At 48.8% G+C, this 25,696-nt stretch overlaps 1 protein-coding gene across 3 annotated transcripts in view; it reads left to right on the forward strand.

Annotated features, from left to right (window-relative positions):
• Positions 1-25,696, forward strand: part of B3GAT1 (beta-1,3-glucuronyltransferase 1) — a 404,607-nt gene that overhangs the window by 326,229 nt on the left and 52,682 nt on the right. For all 3 annotated transcript variants that reach the window (XM_069614106.1, XM_069614105.1, XM_069614107.1), the window contains one exon: positions 10,519-10,633. In XM_069614106.1, the coding sequence (XP_069470207.1) occupies positions 10,519-10,605 (87 nt within the window). In that variant the 3' untranslated portion in view covers positions 10,606-10,633. The remainder of the gene's footprint in view (positions 1-10,518; positions 10,634-25,696) is intronic.

The following is a 25,696-nucleotide window of genomic DNA, read 5'->3' on the forward strand; positions in this document are numbered from 1 at the left end:
GATCCTAGGTCCACTATGGATTTAGAACTTTTCTTTAGGGTTTGCACAGATGCATTTTCAAAGAAGCTGCCGGGCTTAAACCCGGCTTTTTTATAGAGGGCAGAGAGGAGTCGGAAGCGCTATCTAGTGGAGCTAAAACAGAGTACGCCCTCCCAGCCACACACGGCCCTTCCTGCAATACATCTCCCACAGAATCTGTTGCGCCTGAGGCTGCGATAATCAGGTTGCTTGTAGAAGTTGGGCAGGAAGGGGGGAGGAGGGAGGCACCCAGTCCCACCAACCCTTTCAGGGCCGCAGCTTCAAGTTGAAAGTTGCCTTTAGTCTTGGGGAGCTCCGCCTCCAGGTCACACCAGCCATTGGTATCCGCAGCCTCTGGGAATCCTGTCTTCTGCAGCCTTGCTTCTAATCAGGTCCGCTACCGGCATCAAGGATCAGTACGAGGCTCCATCAGCGAACACTCAGCAAACACTCAGCGAACACTGCTACGCTCCGAGCAGGGGTGATCCTTATGAGTGTTTGCTCCTCTCAAGCAGCTCCGCCTTCAGAAAGCAATACAGAGCCGACTGCTCTAACGAACCAGCACAGGAGTCAGCAGCACAGCGATGGGCAATAAGCACAGCACACTCAGCGAACACTCAGAGGGGGACTAATTCTTTCTCTTGCCAATCTTCGCCATTCAGACCCTCTAGTCTTACATGCTCTTCTTTTTTAGTTTTGAGGATTGGGTGGCGCGGCAGCACCACCTTTAAGCCAAAACGATTGCACTGAAGTGCAGCTAGGTCAGAGAGGACAAATGAGAAGGGACACATGACTTGTGGAGTGTTTGGTTATTTACACACCTATTGACTGCCCATGGCCATTCTAATCTCTAAGACCATTCTCACTTACAATCTGCCTCACCCCACCCTAATCAACACACCCTCTTGGCTCTTTTTGCACCAGCTCTATCAAGTAGGGAACTTGGGACTACCAGTGTGATTTCTAAGCAGTCTGTCGAGAGCTAATTGCCGAATTGTGGCTGAAAATATGCTACTGGTGTAATAATAATATCTTAAACAAGTGTGCCTTCAAACATTTGATTTATATCTGTTCCTTCCTCAAAATCCTTTAAATAACAAGCATTGAGAAAGCCAACCCTTTTGGATTGTGTGTGGGCATAAGATGTGCGTTCGCCAGGAGCTCCTATCATATGCCCAGGTAATCACACCATTTTCCAGCTGTTGCTTTCTTATGACCAGCTAGTACCACTGTGGCAGTGACTGGCAAAGGCCTATCACTTGCCAACAAAAAAGCTAAAACGGCTGGCTTTGCCAATGCTTATCTTTAACTCTATCTCCTCCTCACCCTCCATGTCTCCATGTCTCCACGGGAATTAGATGGATCCCAGCCGAAAAGAAAGCCAAGGCTGCCACATGCATCCTTGGCACTGTGCCAATATCTGCAGACTCCTAAAATGAAGTGATTTAAGGACTCAGCCACAATTGTAAATCTTAATTATGACACATTCTGAGGACCTCGAGAGTAGGGCGGGAATTGAGAGAAGGAAAGAGCAGACGTATTATCACATGGCCAGCGGCTCCTGCCTACTGGCCGCCCCCTACAGGCAGCACTAGACATCAATGCATCTTACCACATGGCCAGCGGCTCCTGCCTACTGGCCGCCCCCTAAAGGCAGCACTAGACATCAATGCATCTTATCACATGGCCAGCGGCTCCTGCCTACTGGCCGCCCCCTAAAAGCAGCACTAGACATCAATGCATCTTATCACATGGCCAGCGGCTCCTGCCTACTGGCCGCCCCCTAAAGGCAGCACTAGACATCAATGCATCTTATCACATGGCCAGCGGCTCCTGCCTACTGGCCGCCCCCTACAAGCAGCACTAGACGTCAATGCATCTTACTGCATGGCCAGCGGCTCCTGCCTACTGGCCGCCCCCTAAAGGCAGCACTAGACATAAATGCACCTTATCACATGGCCAGCGGCTCCTGCCTACTGGCCGCCCCCTACAAGCAGCACTAGACATCAATGCACCTTATCACATGGCCAGCGGCTCCTGCCTATTGGCCGCCCCCTAGAAGCAGCACTAGACATCAATGCACCTTATCACATGGCCAGCGGCTCCTGCCTACTGGCCGCCCCCTACAAGCAGCACTAGACATCAATGCACCTTATCACATGGCCAGCGGCTCCTGCCTACTGGCCGCCCCCTACAAGCAGCACTAGACATCAATGCACCTTATCACATGGCCAGCGGCTCCTGCCTACTGGCCGCCCCCTACAGGCAGCACTACATCAATGCACCTTATCACATGGCCAGCGGCTCCTGCCTACTGGCCGCCCCCTACAAGCAACACTAGACATCAATGCACCTTATCACATGGCCAGCGGCTCCTGCCTACCGGCCACCCCCTAGAGGCAGCACTAGACATCATGGCATCTTATCGCATGGCCAGCGGCTCCTGCCTGCCCCTAGACGGAGCACTAGACATCATGGCATCTTATCGCATGGCCAGCGGCTCCTGCCTGCCCACTGCCCCTAGAGGCAGCACTAGACATCATGGCATCTTATCGCATGGCCAGCGGCTCCTGCCTGCCCACTGCCCCTAGAGGCAGCACTAGACATCATGGCATCTTATCGCATGGCCAGCGGCTCCTGCCTGCCCGCTGCCCCTAGACACAGCACTAGACATCATGGCATCTTATCGCATGGCCAGCGGCTCCTGCCTGCCCACTGCCCCTAGAGGCAGCACTAGACATCATGGCATCTTATCGCATGGCCAGCGGCTCCTGCCTGCCCACTGCCCCTAGAGGCAGCACTAGACATCATGGCATCTTATCGCATGGCCAGCGGCTCCTGCCTGCCCGCTGCCCCTAGACACAGCACTAGACATCATGGCATCTTATCGCATGGCCAGCGGCTCCTGCCTGCCCACTGAGGCAGCACTAGACATCATGGCATCTTATCGCATGGCCAGCGGCTCCTGCCTGCCCACTGCCCCTAGAGGCAGCACTAGACATCATGGCATCTTATTGCATGGCCAGCGGCTCCTGCCTGCACACTGCCCCTAGAGGCAGCACTAGACATCTTGCCATCTTATCGCATGGCCAGCGGCTCCTGCCTGCCCACTGCCCCTAGAGGCAGCACTAGACATCATGGCATCTTATCGCATGGCCAGCGGCTCCTGCCTGCCCACTGCCCCTAGAGGCAGCACTAGACATCATGACATCTTATCGCACGGCCAGCGGCTCCTGCCTGCCCACTGCCCCTAGAGACAGCACTAGACATCATGGCATCTTATCGCACGGCCAGCGGCTCCTGCCTGCCCACTGCCCCTAGAGGCAGCACTAGACATCATGGCATCTTATCGCACGGCCAGCGGCTCCTGCCTGCCCACTGCCCCTAGAGGCAGCACTAGACATCATGGCATCTTATCGCACGGCCAGCGGCTCCTGCCTGCCCACTGCCCCTAGAGGCAGCACTAGACATCATGGCATCTTATCGCATGGCCAGCGGCTCCTGCTTACTCACTGTCCCAAGTGAAACCACCTTTCTTTTGAAAACAGTCATTGTACTCACATTTTGAAGAGATTCACGCCCCCATGGCCATCCTTCGGGCCCCCCTAAGAGGGCCAGCCCCACAGTTTGAGGGCCACTGCCCTAGAGGCAGCAGTAGACGTCAGTGCAACTTATTGCATGGACAGAAACTGCTGTATGCTCGTTACCCCTAGAGGCAGCACTAGACATGACTGCATCTTACAGCATGGCTACTCACTGCCCCTATAAGCAGCACTCAACATCATTGCATCTTAATACATGGCCAGCAGGTCCTGCCTACTCAATGCCCCTGCAGGCAGCACTCAATATCATGGCATCTTATTGCATGGCCAGCGGCTCCTGCTTACTCACTGCCCCTAGAGGCAGCACTAAACGTCACGGCATCTTATTACATGACTAGTGACCCCCGTCTGCTCATTGCCCCTAGAGGCAGCACTAGACATCATGGCATCTTATCGCATGGCCAGTGGCTCCTGCTAACTCACTGCCCCCTAGAGGCATCACTAGACGTCAGTGCATCCTATCGCATGGGCAGCTGCCCCTGTTTGCTCCTTGCCCCTAGAGGCAGCCCTAGACATCATTGTATCTTATTGCAGGGCCAGCGGCTCCTGCTTACTCACTGCCCCTACAGGCAGCACTAGACGTCACTGCATCTTATCACATGGCTAGTGACCCCCGTCTGCTCTTTGCCCCTATAGGCAGCACTAGACATCATTGTATCGTATCGCATGGCCAGTGGCTCCTGCTTACTCACTGCTCCTAGAGGCAGCACTATACTTCACTGCATCTTATTGCATAGCCAGCAGCCCCTGCCTGCCCATTGCCCCTAGAGGCAGCACTAGAGGTCACTGCATCTTATTGCATAGCCAGCAGCCCCTGCCTGCCCATTGCCCCTAGAGGCAGCACTAGAGGTCACTGCATCTTATTGCATAGCCAGCAGGCCCTGCCTGCCCATTGCCCCTACAGGCAGCACTAGACATCATGGCATCTTATTGCATGGCCAGCAACTCCTGCCTACCCACTGCCCCTACAGGCAGCACTAGACATCATGGCATCTTATCGCATGGCAAGCAGCTCCTGCTTACTGTGAGAAAGGCATGGTATCAAACAGTAAAACAGACACAAGTGTTGACAGTTCAAGGGTGTTTATTGAACTTTCAAATGGGTTGGTAAAACGCCTATCTAATCCTAAATCTAAAGATGGGAGCAAGCTACGACCATCAAATAATAATCATAACAGAGTCCCGATGCAGTTTTGTCAAAATAAAAGGGCATATATTAATAAACCTATTTCCAATCCTTACTTCTAAATACAAACAGTGTGGGAAATGATGTTATGCAAAAGAAAAGTGTTCAAGAAATGATATGTCAGGATATTTGAGCCGTTGGCTTCCCTTCCCCACATTTCAGCACGGGACAAGGCAGCTCACTGGCTTCTCTGGCTGAAAGATGTAGTTCAAAACCTCAGCATCAGGGCCTTCTCTGCCAAAGTATCTTTGCCATTGAAAGTCTCTTATTTCAGGGGGCCTGATCCAACAAACACCAAAGTTCCTTTCTCCTCTGGACTTCACATGCACAATTTCTCTGGTGATTCACTGTACACCCGGGGTCCCCCTCCGCTGGGCTCAGACCCCTTTCTCTCAGGATTTTTACATGCACAACTTCTCTGGTGATTTACTGTTCACCTCGTGTCCCGCTCCGCCGGGCATAGACCCACTTCTTTCAGGATTTTCACATGCACAACTTCTCGGGTGATTTACTGTTCACCCCAGGCCCCCCTCTGCCGGGCTCAGACCCACTTTAACACAATGTCCTTAATTGATATCCCTCGATCAGGCTCGGACCATTTTATCTCGTTTTCCAAGCTTTCGTTTTCTACATAAAAAAATCAAAGACTTTCGATTGTGTGCAGGATTTTGCTTGACCCGCCGCAGGACCACTTCAATTCACAACATCTTTCTCTTAACAATTCTTGACTTTCACTTCTGCCACCTCTCGGCTGGATACCTTACAGAGACCTTTGATTGAGCATGCACGCGGTGCCGGACCACTCTGTCAACGATATTGAATCCTTTCAAAGTTCAAGCACTCATCAGCAGTTCAACAGTTCAACTTTACTCGCATCTTTCATCACACATGTTTTACCAATGTTCGTTCCAGTGCTCGGTATAGAATGTTGCTGCTTGCAACCTTAGCTTCAACACAGACCGGTCTTGTATCTATCTCCCCAACTCAACGGCTGTGTTGATTTCTGTGTCACTACTTTGTTCTTGGAGTAAAGGACGGTACCACAGTAGCTTCTGCTTCTCCCCGATTCGATTAGTCATGTAGGAGGAGCGTGGGTACCTGTGACACACAATGCAGGATTCTTCAGACTTGTCTCTGGGTATTAAGCCATCCAATCTCGGGATCTCTTGAACATAACGGTTTCTTTCTAGAAAGATCAAGGGAATTTCCCTCTTTGCAGACCCCCCATAGTTTGCCTTCTTTCATCCTTCATTCAGCTGCCATCTCGAAACTGCTGTTTCCTCGTGTTCTTTGCCTTGCTGAGAGTGTGCTTTCATACTCTGCATTTTATCCGTGTGGGAAGCTTGATGGAAGTCAGGTGTGAGTATCGGTCAGTTATTGCCTGACCTCGCCTGACCATTGTATTGGGACACATCAGGTATACTGCTCGGGTGTGACTCTGTTTTCTTCCAGAGCGGGCTGTCCGTGTGAATGTGTTCGTATAGGAAATGGGGACGGGGGTAGAGCTATGATATGATATATGATATGATAGTTTATTTATATAGCGCCTATACACAATGTGTTTCAAAGCGCCTCAAGGCAAGGGAGGGAACAAGGGAAAATACAATGACATTCTTACAGGCCATGAACAGTAAGGATGTAAAATTAACTATCATACTCAGCCTGATGACATTTCAGATAGTGCAAGCGCTAAGACATAGATAAGGAAGGGAGGGGGAGAGTGGGAAGGAAATGGAAACAGACAGGCGACTACCATACTAGGCCTGATGACATTTCTGGTAGAGCTGGAGAAAAACAAAAGGTGAGGGGTGCAGAAAGGGTGGATAGGAATAAAACAAGCGACTACCATACTAGGCCTGACATTTCAGATAGTGCTAGAGGGGCAGGGGGGGGGACAAATAAGGAGAGGGTAGGCAACAGACAAGGTTGCTATTTTACTAGGTCCAGGGACAATTCTGATAGAGTAAGTCCATAGAAGAATGTAAGGGGAGGAAGGGAGGAGATAGGAAAAGGGAGAAGAGGAGAGAACAGAGAGTAAGCAGTTAAAAAGAGTGGAGAAGCAAGCAGGGAGAGCGAATACAGTTGGTAGTAACACATAAGGACTCATTACACGGTAGGCAGTAGCCATGCCGCTATTAGCTATGGGGAAAATATATATTACAGATTGACTACCCCTCTCTTCAAGTCCTGTATGTAATGCAGGTAAGGGTAAAGGTTAACCTGTTTAATTAATTAGCAGGGTAAACACCTTATAAGGGAAATTACTGAAGCAAAGCAACTTTGCAAAATATAAATCTCTTTAATTATTTTTCATAAAAACACATTAAAAGACATTACAGACATTTTCCAATGATCATCAATCATACCATTCAATCACCATGCTCCTATTCTAACAAAGGGGTACTCTAACTTGAAGAATCTTGTGTGCGTAACAGTTGTTGTGAATATGCGTACAAGACATAGGAAAAAGAAATTAGATTTTCCCTTATCAGTCGACATATGTTTCGGCCCTTGATTGTGTACCACTTATGTCAACAGTGGTCACTGAAATAGATGTTGGGCCATCTTCAGGACAGAGGTTACTTCTAGAAGATCAAACTTGTTCCCCATTTGACACGAAATGACACATCTAAAAACATAAATATACATATGTTTAGTATAAAAAAGAGAGATTGTGTTTCCCAATAGAACTTGTTAAAGGTGATGGCTAGTATAACCTATTCTAGACATAAACACAGAACCCACCTGCGGTCCGTAAACTGTAATTTGGACTATTGAGCTGTGTGGGACACCTGGATGTTGCAGTAATTTAGCGTCCAATGTTAAAGTTCCTATATTAATGAGGAAAAAGCCAATCTGTCTTCTATTTAAACTGACTCAGGTAAAAATACGCATCTAATTAGCAAGAGAAACTTACAAATAAAACACATCTGTGTGTGTGTCTTCCTATCTGGTCTTGATTATGCCAGAAGCAAACAGAAGTCCATTTTATTCGCTTATGGGCTTCACTGTTAGGGCCAGCACGAACGAAAGTTCCAAAAGCTGGTAAACTGCCTAGATGTAAGATAGGCCAAATTAGTTACTGAAACTAATTATTACATATTCAGAACATTTACACTTGAGTGTTTTAGTTATTTTGACCGCTTGCATTTGGTATTTAGCTGGAAGGGTATAATTACCCATAGTCATCGACACCTACTAGGTGATTATTCAATCAATGTACTGTCCCTTTAACAGCGTTTAGTTCCTATGCAGTCTGCACATGTTATTGGATCTTTATCAAGTATCTATTTTATCAGATGCTGAAGACGGAAGCCACAATTCATTATAATAACTAGCACGATATTTCCCAACTTCAATGACCGCGAGCAATGTATTCTACGCAATATGGTAGCGTTCTCATTCAAACGAAAACACTTAGCGTGGTGTTTGCATCAATTATAGCATCCGCGTGTGCATCGTCTCACTCAGACGAACGCCAGTGCTACGTTGTGCTTGTTTATTATTCAAACCTCGTTTGGCACCTAGCGTGATATTCGCATCAATTATCGAGCGTGCGTGTGTGCCGTCTCGCGTCCAGGAACGTCAATGATACATTGTACGCGTGTTATTTAAACATCGTTGGCAGCATTCCATTACTCAAGCGCATTCTTTGCTCACCTTCATCAGTTACGTGCTATGGCCATGGCTACCCCTTACCGCATTCCGGGTCCGTGTTCCCGGAATAGGGACTTACCGGGTCATTCTGACCTTGGAGGACCCAGTAAATCCCCATTCCAGGAACCATTCCCCATTCCCATTTGAGCCCCCATAGGGCTCAATGGGAATAGGGATGGAACTAATAACGGGCCCGCTGTTAGCGGGCCCGTTATTAGCTCTGAAGTCCCTCAACGGGTCCCTTCCAGGTAAAACCAGGCGCTAGGGGGTGGACCCGCTAAGGGACCTCGTAGTAGGGCGGTAAGGGATTACAGGCACCGGTGCCCTTACCGGTGCCGGTAATCCCTCACTGCCTACCGTGTAATGAGGACCATAATGTTGCAAGCCAGGATACAAGATAAAGATGGGGAACAGCATGATTCAGGGCCACCGTGAGTACAAGATGCAAATCCAGCATGAGAGTTGAGAAAGCGTGACGCACCGTGAATCAATGAAGTGCGTAAAAGTCAATCCAGCATTGGCCACAAGACAGTGATGGTGAAGCCAGAATGTATCAGGACAGACAGACTCCTGCAGAAGTAGGCTGGAGGGGGAGCAGGGTAGAAGAATCAAGCAAAACAGGCAACACTTGTGTGCGGGAAGGGGGGGTCCAAGGGAACATCAGAGGGGTTGGGATGGCCGGTGGGGACAGAGGGAGTTAACACATGTTGGTGCATGCTTACCTGCTGTCTGAGCAGGGAGTCAGGCCCTGGGTACTCCTGGTCCAAACAGGTCCAAACAGGAATTACCCTTTTCTTCATCTGCCCTTCACTTCGGCTGTCTGGGCGAGAGATGCCCTTGATCTAAGAGTTAAGACCAGGAAGGAAGAGGCAGGGCTAAGGTAGGCAGGGCTTAGGCCAGGTGACCTAGATCCACTTGCACCTGCTCCCAATCTGCAAAGGAAAAGAGGCTGGAGGGCTCCTCAAGTAGGGAAAATAGCAGCAGGCAGGAAGGCACCAGGTGGGTGGGGCTTGCTAAGTGGGGAAAAGAGTGGCAGGCAGGAAGGCACCAGGTGGGTGGGGCTTGCTAAGTGGGGTAAAGAGCAGCAGGCAGGAAGGCACCAGGTGGGCGGGGCTTGCTAAGTGTGGAAAAGAGCAGCAAGCAGGAAGAAACCAGGTGGGCGGGGCTTGCTAAGTGGGGAAAAGAGCGGCAGGCAGGAAGGCACCAGGTGGGCTTGGCTTAGGCCAGGTGACCTAGATCCACTTGCACCTGCTCCCCATCTGCAAAGGAAAAGAGGCTGGAGGGTTACTTAAGTGAGGAAAAAGAGCGGCAGGCAGGAAGGCACCAGGTGGGCGGGTCTTGCTAAATGGGGAAAAGAGCGGCAGGCTGGAAGGTTCCAACGTATTCCTATGTATCCTACCTGGTAGGATGGAGTAAAGGTGTTACAGGGAAGGGGATACCGCATCTCATTGTCCGGTGTCCCACTCCCACTCACCAAAGACCCCTCACCCAGGTGATCCTCCTGCACTGGTCCACCTCCAGGAACTGGATCCAAAAGCGATGCCGTGTCCAGGCCAGCTGGATGACAGATCCCTGCGGACTACTGGGTGAGACACCTTCTGGTTTCTCACATACCCTTCCCCTACATGATGTAGCTGCATCTTTTTCACAGGGAAACCGAGAAAGGAAATCGATGTTGCCCTGGTGTTTACATTTTGGTGCTCCACATTGAAACAGAAGGGTTGCAGGTCTAAGACACCTTCTGGTTTCTCACATTACTCATTGCCCCTAGAGGCAGCGCTAGACATTACTGCATCTTATTGAATAGCCAGCAGCCCCTGCCTGCCCATTGCCCCTAAAGGCAGCACTAGACGTCACTGCATCTTATTGCATTGCCAGCCGCCCCTGTCTGCTCATTGTCCCTAGTGGCAGCACTAGACATCTCATGGCAGCTTATCGCATGGGCAGTGCCTCTTGCTTACTCACTGCCCGCAGTGTGGAAGGAGTGTCAGGTGGGGAACAAGGGCAGTAACATCTTTAACTATTCACTACTCACTTGTCCTTTTTGGATTTCAGATTTTGGTTTGGCACACCAGGACGGAGAAGCCAGTGCTGGTGAACGAGGGGAAGAAAGGATTCACAGACCCCAACGTGGAAATCTGATTCCAAGGCACCTACGGAAACGGAACAGGTGAGCACAAAACCCCACAGAGACACACAAGCTCTAAGCATTCTGTACATCCTCCTCTCAGGGCACTGAAGGTGCCACTTAACTCAGATCCTGTTTGTGTTTCCGCTACTAGGGCTAGGGTTGTGGTGTGGTGGGGCGGGGGTCAATGCATTCACGCAGAACCGGCCCGAGGCATGTGCAGTGTTTGTGGTGGCACAGGGCCCCGCAGGCACCAGTGCCTGCCTCGACTATCCCGGATCACATTATTTTAAAGAGGGGCTGTGCTGCTTCCTTGGATGATTTGCACTTTTTCCGAGCGAGGCCACAGTGTCACCTCCCCTCCCCCAAGCCATTGTGATGCTCTGAAGACAAATGCCCCCTCACGGGGCCCATCAGACGCTGCAGGCCCCATCATTACTGCCAACCACTTTCTTTGCTCTAGTCTGGCTTTTAAAGCAATAGTAATATACACGCATGGCTCATTTAAGAGTCCATTGTTTTGGGCAAGACGTTTCCATGTTAAGAAATGCAAATGGTTATTTTCTTTCTCTAATTCAAATGGTCATTTTTATTCTAAAAGCACATGCAAAGCACCAGTTAGCTGCCTAAATATACAGCCTCCTCCAGGCCACTTGAAATATATCTCACAGAGAAGTTATAAACTAAACACATTATTTTCAGGTGTTCATATTTAACACACCAAAAATAGTTCCTTTTTGGTAGTAATATTTTCATCACACCATTATAAAGCCTGTATTTGCCAAACATTCAAACACAAACAGGTAACTTTTTCTAAGTATTTGAAGTACATTTTCAAAACCCAAAGGCCATGTTTTACCTTCTGCTGAATTGCATTCTGGTATTTGTAGTCTCCCATTCAAGAAGAGGAGAATAATGCCAAAATTGAACAATGTTTGCCTAACAGGCTCCTATAAGGATTTATATATTTGTGTGAATACCTTACTATGGTTTGTATACTTTTTAAGTCATACTTATAAAAACAGAGTACAGTTCAAAGCCAAACATGGGGGTAAGGGCAAACGATCAGCAGGCAAGCAGGTCATTTATATGTGCCCAGAGCTTGCCATCCTGGAGATGTTATTTTCCCTCAGTGTGGCCATGTGTTGTTTTTTAGGGCATAAGTAGAGGATACATGTGGGTGGGCACACTTTTTTCAGAGGTCGGCCACTACCCCGCTTGGGTATTTTTGAGTCTGGCAAACTTGCTCAAGTGTTCGGGTACTCGGATTTCACGCAGGTGGTCCAAGTACAGACGCTTACCCACAAGACCACATAAATGTGTCATCAAAACCCTTCTTTTACTGGGATTTTGTTTTCCTGGGAATATTTCACTAGAGATTTTTGGGATTAAAAGGTGGGCACCTTTTACAGTTTGTCAGCATGGTTAGTGGAACATCTCCCCTCTCAGGTCATTTTCTGGTGTTGATTAATGTTTTTTAAATGCCAGTGCTCTTTTGTCTGGTGCACTTTGTGCTAAGGGGAAAGGGCATTTCAATTAAACTTGTATATTTCACTTTAGGATGTGTGTACACTTACTGTGCAACATACATAGGTGCCAGCGCTTTATCTTTGCTATAGGGCCCGAAGTTCCCAGATCTACAGATGTCAGGGAGCCGTGCCCATCCCACAGTCGAAACACCACATTTTTCAGCTGGATTGGGAAAAAAGCCAATTGATTTACAGGAAGATGTAAACATAGCATCTCAGCAACAGCCACCTAACCTGCTCAGCTGCAACATTTTGTTATGGAGTCCCCTGCTTCCTCTTTCAATACCTGCACCCCGCCAAACAGTTGTGGTCTGCTCCCCCCCCCCCTCCAGTGGAGGCTCAGGGGGTACTTTGATGAGGCCCCCTTCTCATGTTGTCTGCTACTGCAAAATAAAGCCTGACTCCTGATATTGACACATGGGTAAAAGTTAACAGTGACAACTCATAGACTGGACGTCACAGTTCTCTTGCCTTACTAATGTGTTTTTAATGTAACTGCCCGTGCTATTTTGTATATTAACCCCTTAAGTGCTTAAAGACTCATTCTGTGAAATCATGGGTCGCCATTCGTGGAAAATAAGGGTTCCCTGCCCATCTAATGCCCCCCAGGGCCCCGCAAATCCTAGGGCTGGCCCTGCATGCACTACCCTGCCTTTCCATACTCCGGAGAGACGATTCCAGGCCCCCTCCCGACCCAGTGGGGAGGCTGAATCCGCCTTTTCCTGGGCTCTTTGCCAGGGATTCCAGAGCGCACCTTGGGGCCAATTTAGATGGAGTTGGAGCTCGCGAACATTTGCGGGGATTCCGATGTTTGCAATTGTCTCGAGGTGCACATGGGACAAGGTGCGGGATTAGGCGCTAGACCTAGGATGCTCCATCTATCCTGATATGTCAGTTCAGAACCTCTGACCCCTAGACCATAACTAACACTCACAGCAAGCGTCGCTCCTGCACTTAATTGTGTCTAGGCGCTTGAATTATAGGCTATCATTCGCAAGGTACCCGTTTTGTCGACCTCGGAACGGTGAAAGGGTGAGTTGACCCAACAGGATTAAACCCTACAGGTGAAGTGCCCACAATCCTATGAATGAGCGCTCAGCCACGCTGAGCTATCTCAGTGGGATTCTAACACGTGAACTGTAAACCGCACACACGTCTCGTGAAGCCGGGCCATTCAGCTACTGCGATTGAAAGGTATGACCTGCAAGATACAAACACGCCTTTACAGTAGGTGCATTAACCCAAAGAGCCATTGCAATGGGAGCCCAGCATGGAGCTTAATGTTAAGCACAGATATCTGGAGATGTTGAATGGACCTGCTGAGCTATTCTGCCTGTACAGGGTTCATAGTGGACTGCCTTATAAGGAAATGGAAAGATTATAGAGACACGGCTGCATGCAATGCACCGATCTTACCTGCCCTTCAGAGAAGGAAGGATGCATGGAATGCACCGATCTTAGCTGCCCTTCAAAGATGACTGCATGCAATGCACCGATCTTACCTGACCTTCAAAGATGACTGCATGCAATGCACTGATCTTACCTGCCCTTCAGAGAAGGAAGGATGCATGCAATGCACCGATCTTACCTGCCCTTCAGAGAAGGAAGGATGCATGGAATGCACCGATCTTACCTGACCTTGAAAGATGACTGCATGCAATGCACTGATCTTACCTGACCTTCAAAGATGATTGCATGCAATGCACTGATCTTACCTGCCCTTCAGAGAAGGAAGGATGCATGGAATGCACCGATCTTAGCTGCCCTTCAAAGATGACTGCATGCAATGCACCGATCTTACCTGCCGTTCAGAGAAGGAAGGATGCATGGAATGCACCGATCTTACCTGCCATTCAAAGATGACTGCATGCAATGCACTGATCTTACCTGACCTTCAAAGATGACTGCATGCTATGCACTGATCTTACCTGACCCTCAAAGATGACTGCATGCTATGCACTGATCTTACCTGCCCTTCAGAGAAGGAAGGATGGATGCAATGCACTGATCTTACCTGCCCTTCAGAGATGGAAGAATGGAGGCAATGCACTGATCTTACCTGCCCTTCAAAGATGGAAGGATGGATGCAATGCACTGATCTTACCTGCCCTTCAGAGATGGAAGGATGGATGCAATGCACTGATCTTACCTGCCCTTCAAAGATGGAAGAATGGATGCAATGCACTGATTTTACCTGCCCTTCAAAGATGACTGCATGCAATGCACTGATCTTACCTGCCCTTCAAAGATGACTGCATGCCATGCACTGATCTTACCTGACCTTCAAAGATGACTGCATGCAATGCATCTATCTAACCTGCCCTTCAGAGAAGGAAGGATGCATGGAATGCACTGATCTTACCTGCCCTTCAGAGAAGGAAGGATGCGTGGAATGCACTGATCTTAGCTGCCCTTCAGAGAAGGAAGGATGCGTGGAATGCACTGATCTTACCTGCCCTTCAAAGATGACTGCATGCAATGCACCGATCTTACCTGCCCTTCAGAGAAGGAAGGATGCGTGGAATGCACTGATCTTACCTGCCCTTCAGAGAAGGAAGGATGCATGGAATGCACTGATCTTACCTGGCCTTCAAAGATTACTGCATGCAATGCACCGATCTTACCTGCCCTTCAGAGAAGGAAGGATGGATGGAATGCACTGATCTTACCTGCCCTTCAAAGATTACTGCATGCAATGCACCGATCTTACCTGCCCTTCAGAGAAGGAAGGATGCGTGGAATGCACTGATCTTACCTGCCCTTCAAAGATTACTGCATGCAATGCACCGATCCTACCTGCCCTTCAGAGAAGGAAGGATGCATGGAATGCACTGATCTTACCTGCCCTTCAAAGATGACTGCATGCAATGCACCCATCTTAACTGCCCTTCAGAGAAGCAATGATGCGTGGAATGCACTGATCTTACCTGTCCTTCAGAGAAGGAAGGATGCATGGAATGCACTGATCTTACCTGCCCTTCAGAGAAGGAAGGATGTGTGGAATGCACTGATCTTAGCTGCCCTTCAGAGAAGGAAGGATGCGTGGAATGCACTGATCTTACCTGCCCTTCAAAGATGACTGCATGCAATGCACCTATTTTACCTGCCCTTCAGAGAAGGAAGGATGCGTGGAATGCACTGATTTTACCTGCCCTTCAGAGAAGGAAGGATGCATGGAATGCACCGATCTTACCTGCCCTTCAGAGAAGGAAGGATGGATGGAATGCACTGATCTTACCTGCCCTTCAAAGATGACTGCATGCAATGCACCGATCTTACCTGCCCTTCAGAGAAGGAAGGATGGATGGAATGCACTGATCTTACCTGCCCTTCAAAGATTACTGCATGCAATGCACCAATCTTACCTGCCCTTCAGAGAAGGAAGAATGCACTGATCTTACCTGCCCTTCAAAGATTACTGCATGCAATGCACTGATCTTACCTACCCTTCAGAGAAGGAAGGATGCGTGGAATGCACTGATCTTACCTGCCCTTCAAAGATGACTGCATGCAATGCACCGATCTTACCTGCCCTTCAGAGAAGGAAGGATGCGTGGAATGCACCGATTTTACCTGCCCTTCAGAGAAGGAAGGATGCATGGAATGCACCGATCTTACCTGCCCTTCAGAGAAGGAAGGATGGATGGAATGCACTGATCTTACCTGCCCTTCAAAGATGACTGCATGCAATGCACCGATCTTACCTGCCCTTCAGAGAAGGAAGGATGGATGGAATGCACTGATCTTACCTGCCCTTCAAAGATTACTGCATGCAATGCACCGATCTTACCTGCCCTTCAGAGAAGGAAGGATGCGTGGAATGCACTGATCTTACCTGCCCTTCAAAGATTACTGCATGCAATGCACCGACCTTACCTGCCCTTCAGAGAAGGAAGGATGCGTGGAATGCACTGATCTTACCTGGCCTTCAGAGATGACTGCATGGAATGCACTGATCATACCTGCCCTTCAGAGAAGGAAGGATGCATGGAATACACTGATCTTACCTGCCCTTCAGAGAAGGAAGGATGCGTGGAATACACTGATCTTACCTGCCCTTCAGAGAAGGAAGGATGCTTGGAATACACTGATCCTACCTGCCCTTCAGAGATGACTGCATGGAATGTGCATATCTTACCTGTCCTTCAGAGACGGCTTCATAGAATGCACTGATCTTACATGCCCTTCAGAGACAGCTGCATGGAATGCACTGATTTTTCATGCCTTTCACAGAAGGATGCATGGAATGCGCTTATCATACCTGCCTTTCAGAGACAGCTGCATTGAATGCACCAATTGTACCTGCCTTTCAGAGAAGGATGCATGGAATGCACTGATCATACCTGCCTTTAAGAGACAGCTGCATGGAATGCACTGATCGTACCTGCCCTTCAGAGACAGCAGAATGGAATGCACTGATCTTACCTGTCCTTCAAAGACGGCTGCATGGAATGCACTGATCTTGCATGCTCTTGAGAGGCAGCTGCATGGAATGCACTGATCGTACCGGCCCTTAAGCGTTGTCTGCATGGAATGCGCTGATCTTACCTGCCCTTCATAGATGGCAGCATGGAATGCACTGGTCTTACCTGCCCTTCAGAGTTGGCTGCATGGAACGCGCTGATCCTACCTGCCCTTCATAGATGGCCGCATGGAATGCACTGGTTTTACCTGACCTTCAGATATGACTGCATGGATTGCACTGATCTTACATGCCTTTAGAGTTGGTTGCATGGAATGCGCTGATCTTACCTGCCCTTCAGAGATGGCAGCATGGAATCCACTGATCTTACCAGCCCTTCAGAGATTACTGAATGGATTGCACTGATCTTACATGCCTTCAGAGTTGGCTGCATGGAATGCACTGATCGGACCTGCCCTTCAGAGATGGCAGCCTGGAATGTGTTGATCTTATCTGCTCTTCAGAGACAGCTGAATGGAATGCATTTATCTTACCTGTCCTTCAGAGACAGCTGAATGGAATGCACTGATCATATCTGCCCTTCAGAGACAGCAGAATGGAATGCGCTGATATTACCTGCCCTTCAGAGTTGGCTGCATGGAATGCACTGATCTTACCTGTCCTTCAGAGATGGCAGCATGGAATGCACTGGTCTTACCTGCCCTTCAGAGATGACTGCATGGATTGCACTGATCATACCTGCCCTTCAGAAACAGCAGAATGGAATGCACTGATCTTACCTGTCCTTCAGAGACGGCTGCATGGAATGTGTTGATCTTAACTGCCCTTCAGAGACAGCTGAATGGAATGCACTGATTTTTCATGCCTTTCACAGAAGGATGCATGGAATGCACTGATCTTACCTGCCCTTCAGAGATGACTGCATGGAATGTACTAATTTTACCAGCCCTTCAGAGACAGCTGCATGGAATGCACTCATCATGCCTGCCTTTCATAGAAGAAAGGATGCTTGGAATGCACTGATCCTACCTGCCCTTCAGAGATGACTGCATGGAATGTGCATATCTTACCTGTCCTTCAGAGACGGCTTCATAGAATGCACTGATCTTACATGCCCTTCAGAGACAGCTGCATGGAATGCACTGCTCTTAGATGCCTTTCAGAGACAGTTGCATGGAATGCACTGATATTTCCTGCCCTTCAGAGTTGGCTGCATGGAATGCACTGATCTTACCTGTCCTTCAAAGATGGCAGCATGGAATGCACTGGTCTTACCTGCCCTTCAGAGATGACTGCATGGATTGCACTGATCATACCTGCCCTTCAGAGACAGCTGAATGGGATGCACTGATCATACCTGCCCTTCAGAGACAGCTGCATGGAATGCACTGATTTTTCATGCCTTTCACAGAAGGATGCATGGAATGCACTGATCTTACCTGCCCTTCAGAGATGACTGCATGGAATGTACTAATTTTACCAGCCCTTCAGAGACAGCTGCATTACCAGCCCTTCAGAGACAGCTGCATGGAATGCACTGATCATGCCTGCCTTTCAGAGACAGCTGCATTGAATGCACCAATCGTACCTGCCTTTCAGAGACAGCTGCATGGAATGCACTGATCGTACCTGCCCTTCAGAAATGACTACATAGAATGCACTGATTTTACATGTCCTTCAGAGAGAGCTGCATGGAATGCACTGCTCTTAGATGCCTTTCAGAGAGAGTTGCATGGAATGCGCTGATATTTCCTGCCCTTCAGAGACACTGCATAGACTACACTGATCTTACCTGCCCTTCAGAAACAGATGCATGGTATGCACTGATCTTACCTGTCCTTCAGAGACAGCTGAATGGAATGCATTGATCTTACCTGTCCTTCAGAGACAGCTGAATGGAATGCACTGATCATACCTGCCCTTCAGAGATGGCAACATGGAATGTGTTGATCTTACCTGCCCTTCAGAGATGACTGGATGGAATGCACTATTCTTACCTGCCCTTCAGAGACAGCTGAATGGAATGCACTGATCATACCTGCCCTTCAGAGACAGCTGAATGGAATGCACTGATCATACCTGCCCTTCAGAGATGGCAACATGGAATGTGTTGATCTTACCTGCCCTTCAGAGATGACTGGATGGAATGCACTATTCTTAGCTGCCTTCAGAGACAGCTGAATGGAATGCACTGACCTTGCATGCTCTTGAGAGGCAGTTGCATGGAATGCACTGATCTTACCTGCTCTTCAGAGATAGCTGCATGGAATGTGCTGATCTTGCCTGCCTTTCAGAGATGCCTGCATGGAATGCGCTGATCTTACCTGCTCTTCAGAGACAGCTGAATGGAAGGCACTCATATTACCAGCCCTTTAGAGACAGCTGAATGGAATGCACTGATATTACCAGCCCTTCAGAGATGGCTGCTTGGAATGCGCTGATCTTACCTGCCTTTCAGAGGCGGCTGCATGGAATGCACTGATCTTACCTGCCCTTCAGAGATGACTGCATGGATTGCACTGATCTTACATGCCTTCAGAGATGGCAGCATGGAATGTGTTGATCTTAACTGCCCTTCAGAGACAGCTGAATGGAATGCACTGATCATACCTGCCCTTCAGAAACAGCAGTATGGAATGCACTGATCTTACCTGCCCTTCAGAGACGGCTGCATGGAATGCACTGATCTGACTTGTCCTTCAGAGACAGCTGCATGGAATGCACTGATCTTACCGGCACTTCAGAGACAGCTGCATGGAATGTGCTGATCTTACCTGCCCTTCAGAGACGGATGCATGGAATGCACTGGTCTTACCTGCCCTTCAGATATGGCAACCTGGAATGCGCAAATCTTGACTGCCCTTCAGAGATGGCAGCAATGAAGGCACTGATCTTACTGGCCCTTCGGAGACAGCTGCATAGAAAGCACTGATCTTACCTGCCCTCCAGAGATGGCAGCATGCAATGTGCTGATCTTACATGACTTTCAGAGGCGGCTGCATGGAATGCACTTATCTTACATGCCCTTCGGAGAGGGCAGCATGGAATGCACTGATCTTACCTGTCCTTCAGAGACGGCTGCATGGAATGCACTGATCTGACTTGTCCTTCAGAAACAGCTGCATGGAATGCACTGATCTGACTTGTCCTTCAGAGACAGCTGCATAGAATGCACTGATCTTACCTGCCCTCCAGAGATGGCAGCATGGAATGTGCTGATCTTACATGACTTTCAGAGGCGGCTGCATGGATTGCACTTATCTTACATGCCCTTCGAAGAGGGCAGCATGGAATGCACTGATCTGACCTGTCCTTTTAGTGACAGCAGCATGGAATGTGCTGATCTTACCAGCCCTTCAGGGATGGCAGCATGGAATGTGCTGGTCTAACATGCCCTTAGGAGACAGCTGCATGAAATGCACTGATTTTTCATGCCATCATAGACATCTGAGTGGAATGCACTCATGCCCTTCAGAGACAGCAGCATGGAATGTGCTGATCTTACCCACCCTTCAGAGACAGCTGCATGGAAGGCGTTGATCTTACCTGCCCTTCAAAGACGACTGCATGTAATGCGCTGATCTTCCCTGCCCTTCAGAGATGGCACCATGGAATGCACCGATCTTACGGGCCCTTCAGAGACAGCTGCATGGAAGGCGTGGATCTTCCCTGCCCTTCAGAGACAACTGCATGTAATGCGTTGAACTTACCTGCCCTTCAGAGATGGCACCATGGAATGCACTGATATTAGCTGCTTTTCAGAGTTGGCCGCATGGAATGTACTGATCCTACATGCCCTTCAGGAACAGCTGCATGGAATGCACTAATATCACCTCCCCTTCAGAGACAACTGCATGGAATGCGCTGATCTTACCTGCCCTTCAGAGATGGCAGCATGGAATCCACTGATCTTACCAGCTCTTCAGAGATTACTGCATGGATTGGACTGATCTTACATGCCTTCAGAGTTGGCTGCATGGAATGCACTGATCGTACCTGCCCTTCAGAGATGGCAGCATGGAATGTGTTGATCTTACCTGCTCTTCAGAGACAGCTGAATGGAATGCATTGATCTTACCTGTCCTTCAGAGACAGCTGAATGGAATGCACTGATCATACCTGCCCTTCAGAGACTGCAGAATGGAATGCGCTGATCTTACCTGCCCTTCAGAGTTGACTGCATGGAATGCACTGATCTTACCTGTCCTTCAGAGATGGCAGCATGGAATGCACTGGTCTTACCTGCCCTTCAGAGATGACTGCATGGATTGCACTGATCATACCTGCCCTTCAGAAACAGCAGAATGGAATGCACTGATTTTACCTTTCCTTCAGAGACGGCTGATTGGAATGTGTTGATCTTAACTGCCCTTCAGAGACAGCTGAATGGAATGCACTGATCATACCTGCCCTTCAGAGACAGCTGCATGGAATGCAATGATTTTTCATGCCTTTCACAGAAGGATGCATGGAATGCACTGATCTTACCTGCCCTTCAGAGATGACTGTATGGAATTCACTGAACTTACCTGTCCGTCAGAGACAGCTGCATGGAATCCGCTGATCTAACATACTCTTCAGAGACAGCAGCATGGAATTTGCTGATCTTACCTGCCCTTCAGAGATGACTGCATGGAATGTACTGATTTTACCAGCCCTTCAGAGACAGCTGCATGGAATGCGCTGATCATGCCTGCCTTTCAGAGACAGCTGCATTGAATGCACCAATCGTACCTGCCTTTCAGAGAAGGATGCATGGAATGCACTGATCCTACCTGCCTTTCAGAGACAGCTGCATGGAATGCACTGATCGTACCTGCCCTTCAGAAATGACTACATAGAATGCACTGATTTTACATGCCCTTCAGAGACAGCTGCATGGAATGCACTGCTCTTAGATGCCTTTCTGAGACAGTTGCATGGAATGCGCTGATATTTCCTGCCCTTCAGAGACACTGCATAGACTACACTGATCTTACCTGCCCTTCAGAAACAGATGCATGGTATGCACTGATCTTACCTGTCCTTCAGAGACGGCTGCATGGAATGCATTGATCTTACCTGCTCTTCAGAGACAGCTGAATGGAATGCATTGATCTTACCTGTCCTTCAGAGACAGCTGAATGGAATGCACTGATCATACCTGCCCTTCAGAGATGGCAACATGGAATGTGTTGTTCTTACCTGCCCTTCAGAGATGACTGGATGGAATGGACTATTCTTACCTGCCCTTCAGAGACAGCTGAATGGAATGCACTGATCATACCTGCCCTTCAGAGACAGCTGAATGGAATGCACTGATCATACCTGCCCTTCAGAGACAGCAGAATGGAATGCACTGATCTTACCTGTCCTTCAGAGACGGTTGCATGGAATGCACTGACCTTGCATTCTCTTGAGAGGCAGCTGCATGGAATGCACTGATCTTACCTGCTCTTCAGAGATGACTGCATGGAATGTGCTGATCTTACCTGCCTTTCAGAGATGCCTGCATGGAATGCGCTGATCTTACCTGCTCTTCAGAGACAGCTGAATGGAAGGCACTGATATTACCAGCCCTTCAGAGTTGGCTGCTTGGAATGCGCTGATCTTACCTGCCTTTCAGAGGCGGCTGCATGGAATGCACTGATCTTACCTGCCCTTCAGAGATGACTGCATGGATTGCACTGATCTTACATGCCTTCAGAGATGGCAGCATGGAATGTGTTGATCTTAACTGCCCTTCAGAGACAGCTGAATGGAATGCACTGATCATACCTGCCCTTCAGAAACAGCAGAATAGAATGCACTGATCTTACCTGTCCTTCAGAGACGGCTGCATGGAATGCACTGATCTGACTTGTCCTTTAGAGACAGCTGCATGGAATGCACTGATCTGACTTGTCCTTCAGAGACAGCTGCATGGAATGCACTGATCTTACCGGCACTTCAGAGACAGCTGCATGGAATGTGCTGATCTTACCTGCCCTTCAGAGACGGATGCATGGAATGCACTGGTCTTACCTGCCCTTCACATATGGCAACCTGGAATGCGCAAATCTTAACTGCCCTTCAGAGATGGCAGCAATAAAGGCACTGATCTTACTGGCCCTTCGGAGACAGCTGCATAGAATGCACTGATCTTACCTGCCCTCCAGGGATGGCAGCATGGAATGTGCTGGTCTTACGTGCCCTTAGGAGACAGCTGCATGAAATGCACTGATTTTTCATGCCATCATAGACATCTGAATGGAATGCACTCATGCCCTTCAGAGACAGCAGCATGGAATGTGCTGATCTTACCCACCCTTCAGAGACAGCTGCATGGAAGGTGTTGATCTTACCTGCCCTTCAAAGACGACTGCATGTAATGCGCTGATCTTCCCTGCCCTTCAGAGATGGCACCATGGAATGCACCGATCTTACGGGCCCTTCAGAGACAGCTGCATGGAAGGCGTGGATCTTCCCTGCCCTTCAGAGTCAACTGCATGTAATGCGCTGATCTTACCTGCCCTTCAGAGATGGCACCATGGAATGCGCTGATATTTGCTGCCTTTCAGAGTTGGCCGCATGGAATGTACTGATCCTACCTGCCCTTCAGGAACAGCTGCATGGAATGCACCAATATCACCTCCCTTTCAGAGACAACTGCATGGAATGCGCTGATCTTACCTGCCCTTCAGAGATGGCAGCATGGAATCCACTGATCTTACCAGCTCTTCAGAGATTACTGCATGGATTGGACTGATCTTACATGCCTTCAGAGTTGGCTGCATGGAATGCACTGATCGTACCTGCCCTTCAGAGATGGCAGCATGGAATGTGTTGATCTTACCTGCTCTTCAGAGACAGCTGAATGGAATGCATTGATCTTACCTGTCCTTCAGAGACAGCTGAATGGAATGCACTGATCATACCTGCCCTTCAGAGACAGCAGAATGGAATGCTCTGATCTTACCTGCCCTTCAGAGTTGGCTGCATGGAATGCACTGATCTTACCTGTCCTTCAGAGATGGCAGCATGGAATGCACTGGTCTTACCTGCCCTTCAGAGATGACTGCATGGATTGCACTGATCATACCTGCCCTTCAGAAACAGCAGAATGGAATGCACTGATTTTACCTGTCCTTCAGAGACGGCTGCATGGAATGTGTTGATCTTAACTGCCCTTCAGAGACAGCTGAATGGAATGCACTGATCATACCTGCCCTTCAGAGACAGCTGCTTGGAATGCAATGATTTTTCATGCCTTTCACAGATGGATGCATGGAATGCACTGATCTTAACTGCCCTTCAGAGATGACTGCATGGAATTCACTGAACTTACCTGTCCGTCAGAGACAGCTGCATGGAATCCACTGATCTAACATACTCTTCAGAGACAGCAGCATGGAATTTGCTGATCTTACCTGCCCTTCAGAGATGACTGCATGGAATGTACTGATATTACCAGCCCTTCAGAGACAGCTTCATGGAATGCGCTGATCATGCCTGCCTTTCAGAGACAGCTGCATTGAATGCACCAATCGTACCTGCCTTTCAGAGAAGGATGCATGGAATGCACTGATCCTACCTTCCTTTCAGAGACAGCTGTATGGAATGCACTGATCGTACCTGCCCTTCAGAAATGACTACATAGAATGCACTGATTTTACATGCCCTTCAGAGACAGCTGCATGGAATGCACTGCTCTTAGATGCCTTTCAGAGACAGTTGCATGGAATGCGCTGATATTTCCTGCCCTTCAGAGACACTGCATAGACTACACTGATCTTACCTGCCCTTCAGAAACAGATGCATGGTATGCACTGATCTTACCTGTCCTTCAGAGACGGCTGCATGGAATGCATTGATCTTACCTGCTCTTCAGAGACAGCTGAATGGAATGCATTGATCTTACCTGTCCTTCAGAGACAGCTGAATGGAATGCACTGATCATACCTGCCCTTCAGAGATGGCAACATGGAATGTGTTGATTTTACATGCCCTTCAGAGATGGCTGCATGGAATTCACTATTCTTACCTGCCCTTCAGAGACAGCTGAATGGAATGCACTGATCATACCTGCCCTTCAGAGACAGCTGAATGGAATGCACTGATCATACCTGCCCTTCAGAGACAGCAGAATGGAATGCACTGATCTTACCTGTCCTTCAGAGACGGTTGCATGGAATGCACTGACCTTGCATGCTCTTGAGAGGCAGCTGCATGGAATGCACTGATCTTACCTGCCCTTCAGAGATGACTGCATGGATTGCACTGATCTTACATGCCTTCAGAGATGGCAGCATGGAATGTGTTGATCTTACTGCCCTTCAGAGACAGCTCAATGGAATGCACTGATCATACCTGCCCTTCAGAAACAGCAGAATGGAATGCACTGATCTTACCTGTCCTTCAGAGACGGTTGCATGGAATGCACTGACCTTGCATGCTCTTGAGAGGCAGCTGCATGGAATGCACTGATCTTACCTGCTCTTCAGAGATGACTGCATGGAATGTGCTGATCTTACCTGCCTTTCAGAGATGCCTGCATGGAATGCGCTGATCTTACCTGCTCTTCAGAGACAGCTGAATGGAAGGCACTGATCTTACCTTCTCTTCAGAGACAGCTGAATGGAATGCACTGATATTACCTGCCCTTCAGAGTTGGCTGCTTGGAATGCGCTGATCTTACCTGCCCTTCAGAGGCGGCTGCATGGAATGCACTGATCTTACCTGCCCTTCAGAGATGACTGCATGGATTGCACTGATCTTACATGCCTTCAGAGATGGCAGCATGGAATGTGTTGATCTTAACTGCCCTTCAGAGACAGCTGAATGGAATGCACTGATCATACCTGCACTTCAGAAACAGCAGAATGGAATGCACTGATCTTACCTGTCCTTCAGAGACGGCTGCATGGAATGCACTGATCTGATTTGTCCTTCAGAGACAGCTGCATGGAATGCACTGATCTGACTTGTCCTTCAGAGACAGCTGCATGGAAAGCACTGATCTTACCGGCACTTCAGAGACAGCTGCATGGAATGTGCTGATCTTACTTGCCCTTCAGAGACGGATGCATGGAATGCACTGGTCTTACCTGTCCTTCAGATATGGTAACCTGGAATGTGCAAATCTTAACTGCCCTTCAGAGATGGCAGCAATAAAGGCACTGATCTTACTGGCCC

Source organism: Ambystoma mexicanum, chromosome 9 (genome assembly GCF_040938575.1).
Source record: "Ambystoma mexicanum isolate Mex_15411 chromosome 9, UKY_AmexF1_1, whole genome shotgun sequence".
Taxonomy (NCBI): Eukaryota; Metazoa; Chordata; class Amphibia; order Caudata; family Ambystomatidae; genus Ambystoma; species Ambystoma mexicanum.